The sequence below is a fragment of the Manihot esculenta genome, chromosome 1 (assembly GCF_001659605.2).
Source record: "Manihot esculenta cultivar AM560-2 chromosome 1, M.esculenta_v8, whole genome shotgun sequence".
Taxonomy (NCBI): domain Eukaryota; kingdom Viridiplantae; phylum Streptophyta; class Magnoliopsida; order Malpighiales; family Euphorbiaceae; genus Manihot; species Manihot esculenta.
The window spans coordinates 3826595-3830223 of NC_035161.2; the positions used below are offsets into that span (position 1 = coordinate 3826595).

At 31.2% G+C, this 3629-nt stretch overlaps 1 protein-coding gene across 1 annotated transcript; it reads left to right on the forward strand.

Moving 5' to 3' along the window:
• Nucleotides 1-2156: 2156 nt before the first annotated feature.
• On the forward strand, nt 2157-3406 carry LOC110626900. Its single transcript, XM_021773080.2, has one exon. It carries the CDS (start codon nt 2468-2470, stop codon nt 3203-3205), a length of 738 nt encoding a protein of 245 aa, XP_021628772.1. The 5' UTR covers nt 2157-2467; the 3' UTR covers nt 3206-3406.
• The last annotated feature ends 223 nt before the right edge of the window (nt 3407-3629 follow it).

A 3629-nucleotide genomic window follows, 5' to 3' on the forward strand; every position in this document is an offset into this window, starting at 1 on the left:
AAAAGATCTCATTCATTTCTACAGACGGCATCAATTGATATCTGAGATCTAAGAATGGGTATGGGCTTAGGGTATATTTTTGTGAGCTTAATTCATCTCTCTTTTTTTTATTCCCTTTTATTCCTTTTCTCTTTTGTCCTTTTGTGATGTGTAACCGCCATTCTGTGCTCGTACTCTCCTGTTATATTCACGCTGATCGTACGAATATACTGTGTCATTTTCTTTTATCAGGCAACCATTTAATTTTGTTTGACGCCACTTGAATATAATTTCAAACATTACGGGATTTGTTGTCCCATGGGGGCTGACAAATATTTGAGGCTTAAGCCTTCATGACCAGATTTGCATCCGGTTCGGCTTAATTGGATAAATTCTGGACTTACATAAGGTGTAGAGGTGGCATTGGGTCTTTCTGAAGTTTAAACCCAATCCTTTTAATTTGAAATTTGCCAAGGCCCGAATGCATAGAGTCCGGCTTTCATCATTGTGAAATTTCAATTTAACTATCTCTAGCTTAGGATATAAATATCTTATTTGGTTATATTTAGAATAAAAAGAATTAATTGAAAATAAATTAATGAATTAAATTATTATGTGATTTTAAACAAAGGGTGGAGGTTTTTTATTTTTTTTTTTAAATGATCACCCAGAAAAGGATTGAAATTATTTGGATGAATAAGCCAAATGAAGTTGTTCAAAAAGACAAGAGAAATGTTGTTTTCACTTTGAAATAAAATCAAATAAATATTAAATTAAAGAATTAAAGAGGAGAATTGTTGAGAAAGAACAAATGATGCTTTCAGAGACTGATATGGCAGCCCAAAAGTCAATTATATGGTGAGAGAGATTAGAATTTACCACAAACCCTAATGCTCTTCCATAACATAAACCTCAATTCACTCTCTCTTCTATTCTAACCTAAACCTCCAAATAATTTCTAACTAATTCTTTTGTCTGCTTATACAAGAAATATCATTGTTTTACTCATTCCATGTATAATATATAAATATAAGAAAAATTTAATTGATTTTCATAATATGATAGCATAAAAAAATATAAATTTATCGATAAACAACTAATTAGACTCCGTAACAATTTTAATAAATACCGTTTGATTAAAATGATATAAGAGAAAAAATAGGCTGAAAAATGAATAGTCTTATTAAAATTCTTTAAATATTGAAAAGTATATTTCTAATAGATAATTGAGATTATTTATAATAGAAAAAAAATTCTAATATATAAAATTATAAAAGTATATAAAAAAAATAATTAAAATATAAAATTAATCCTTTAAATGATAAAATTTTCATATCGAATTTTGTGATAAGTTTATAACTCTCGTCACATTTTTAAAAAACACACATTTCGAAATTTTCTTTTCGAAAAATTATCGCGGATTTTTATCTAACGTCGACAGTAAAAATTAGATTCGATTTAAGTTCGTCGTAAAATTTAAAATTAATTGATTCGTATTAGTTATTTAATTGTAGCGAGAAAAAAAAATATTAATTAATCTAAATTGTTTGCAGAATTGTTGATTTCTACGGAAGTTAATTGTATGGGAGAAAAAAAAAATTCATACATTAAAAGGATGGCAACGAAATAGCAAAGTCTATATTATTGGCATCACTATTTCTAATTTATTATTATTTTTTATTATAATAAGATTTTATTGCTCGGTTTTTGTGATTCTAACTCAAAACTTTATGACTTTTTAGCCTTTCGGACTTTCTTCTTTTAAGAAATCTTTATTTTTAACAATTTCTTTATGATTGTTGCTTGCAATTTTTCTTTGCCCTGGATGGAAGGAAACCAATTCTCTCACTCTCATATGCTTCAGCATATCCTTTCCCAAAAGCTGGTTTAAAATCAAACTATTTAAATATTTATAAAAATTAAATCTAATTAAATTAAAAAAATTAATTTAAATTAAATTAAATTAATTTGATTTGATTTAATTTAATTTAATTAATTGAATATTTTTATTTATTATATTAACTTAATTTGATAAACTATTTCAATTTGAATAGAATACTCACCAATGTACTCCCGTCTGCACAGTATCCCTCATCATCTTTTTGTATCTTAGTTCAAACCTCTCATATTTCTTTTCCACTCTCTCTCTTTCTTATTTCTTTATATCTCTGACTGTGGCAGACAATTTCCTTATACTCTCTGCTTCATTTTAGAAAACAACTCTCTCTCTCTGATCTTGAATTTTCTCTGCTTCATTGGTCCTCACTATATATTTATATTAAATTCCTTCAAATCTCAGAATTTTCTCTTCTCTTTTTTTGACTTTCTAGTCTAAGCAAACTTTCCCTCACAATTTTCTCAGCCCATCATCTTTGAACCCTTTACTTTAATAAATCCACACCCTTGAATCCTCTCTCAGTCCGAATTATTTTCTCAGATGATACCCTTTCCTTTGTTTTGCCGGTGAGAGTCAGAAACAGTGATTACTATGTTCTCAGAAACAAGCCCTCGAATATCGTTTTCCAATGATCTTCACCAACAAGATGATATTCAAATCGTGCAGGAGCCTCGGAGGGACACCACACTTCTTGAATCAAATCCTGATTTTGAGTTCAGCATTTGCAGAAGCTTAGTAGACGATGAATCTTCTCTGGCAGATGAGCTTTTTGCAGATGGAATGATCCTTCCAGGCCAAGTGCATGAAAGAAACAGCGCTGCTTTTAAACAAATTCACAGACATGAACATTCAAGAAAAGCTTCTCTTCCTCCTCTTCCATGTCCTCCTTCTAGTGATGATCATGAGAATTCAAACAAAGAGATGATGGAGATAAATTTGTTAAAGCCACAGTCCAAGTCTTTCTGGGGATTCAAGAGAAGCACCAGCCTGAATTGTGATTTAAAGAAGAGTCTAATTTGTTCATTGCCACTCCTGTCACGAAGCAACTCGACAGGATCATCTGTGCCAAATCCAAAGCGATCAAATTCACAGAAGCAGCAGCAATCAAATTCCGTGCAGGCAAAGAAGTTATCAGCAACATCACATGCTTCCACTTATGTGTATAAATTTCCACAGAAACCTCCATTGAAGAAGAACTATGGTGGAGCTTATCATGGAAATGGTGTTAAGATTAGTCCTGTGTTGAATTTGCCACCTCCTTACATTGCTAAAGGAGCTGCAAATCTCTTTGGTTTGGGATCTTTCTTGAAAGAAAAGAACAGAAAGTGATTGTTAAATTAATTACATAATCTTGTTGTTAGCTTTTATGAGTTTTGTCATCCATTGCTAATCTTGGAAGCCATTAGTGATTTAGGGAAATGGAAAACTCATTAAGTTAGTAACTTCGTGACTAGTATCTTAACAAGAAAAACAAAACAAGATGATGTTACCGTACATGTTCTTTAATCCAGAAAATGGACTTTAGAAGCTTGGTCGGAGAATCCTTTTATTTATTTTCTTTTTATTTGCTAGCGACGTACAAGTGTATCAGAGTCCCACATGTGGACAAAGTTGCGAGATGACTTAGTCCGTTTTCCTACCTCTTATCGCTTTACCAAGCTAAGCTTTTTTTATATGGATCTATTTGCTTGGCCTGTCTAGCCTCCTTCACGTTTTCGGACTGTAATACGCAGTGTGGGGCTGATTTGCTTGA

Coding starts and splice junctions, on each gene's coding strand:
- LOC110626900 (XM_021773080.2), top strand. CDS start 2,468: ATGTTCTCAGAAACAAGCCCTCGAATATCGTTTTCCAATGATCTTCAC.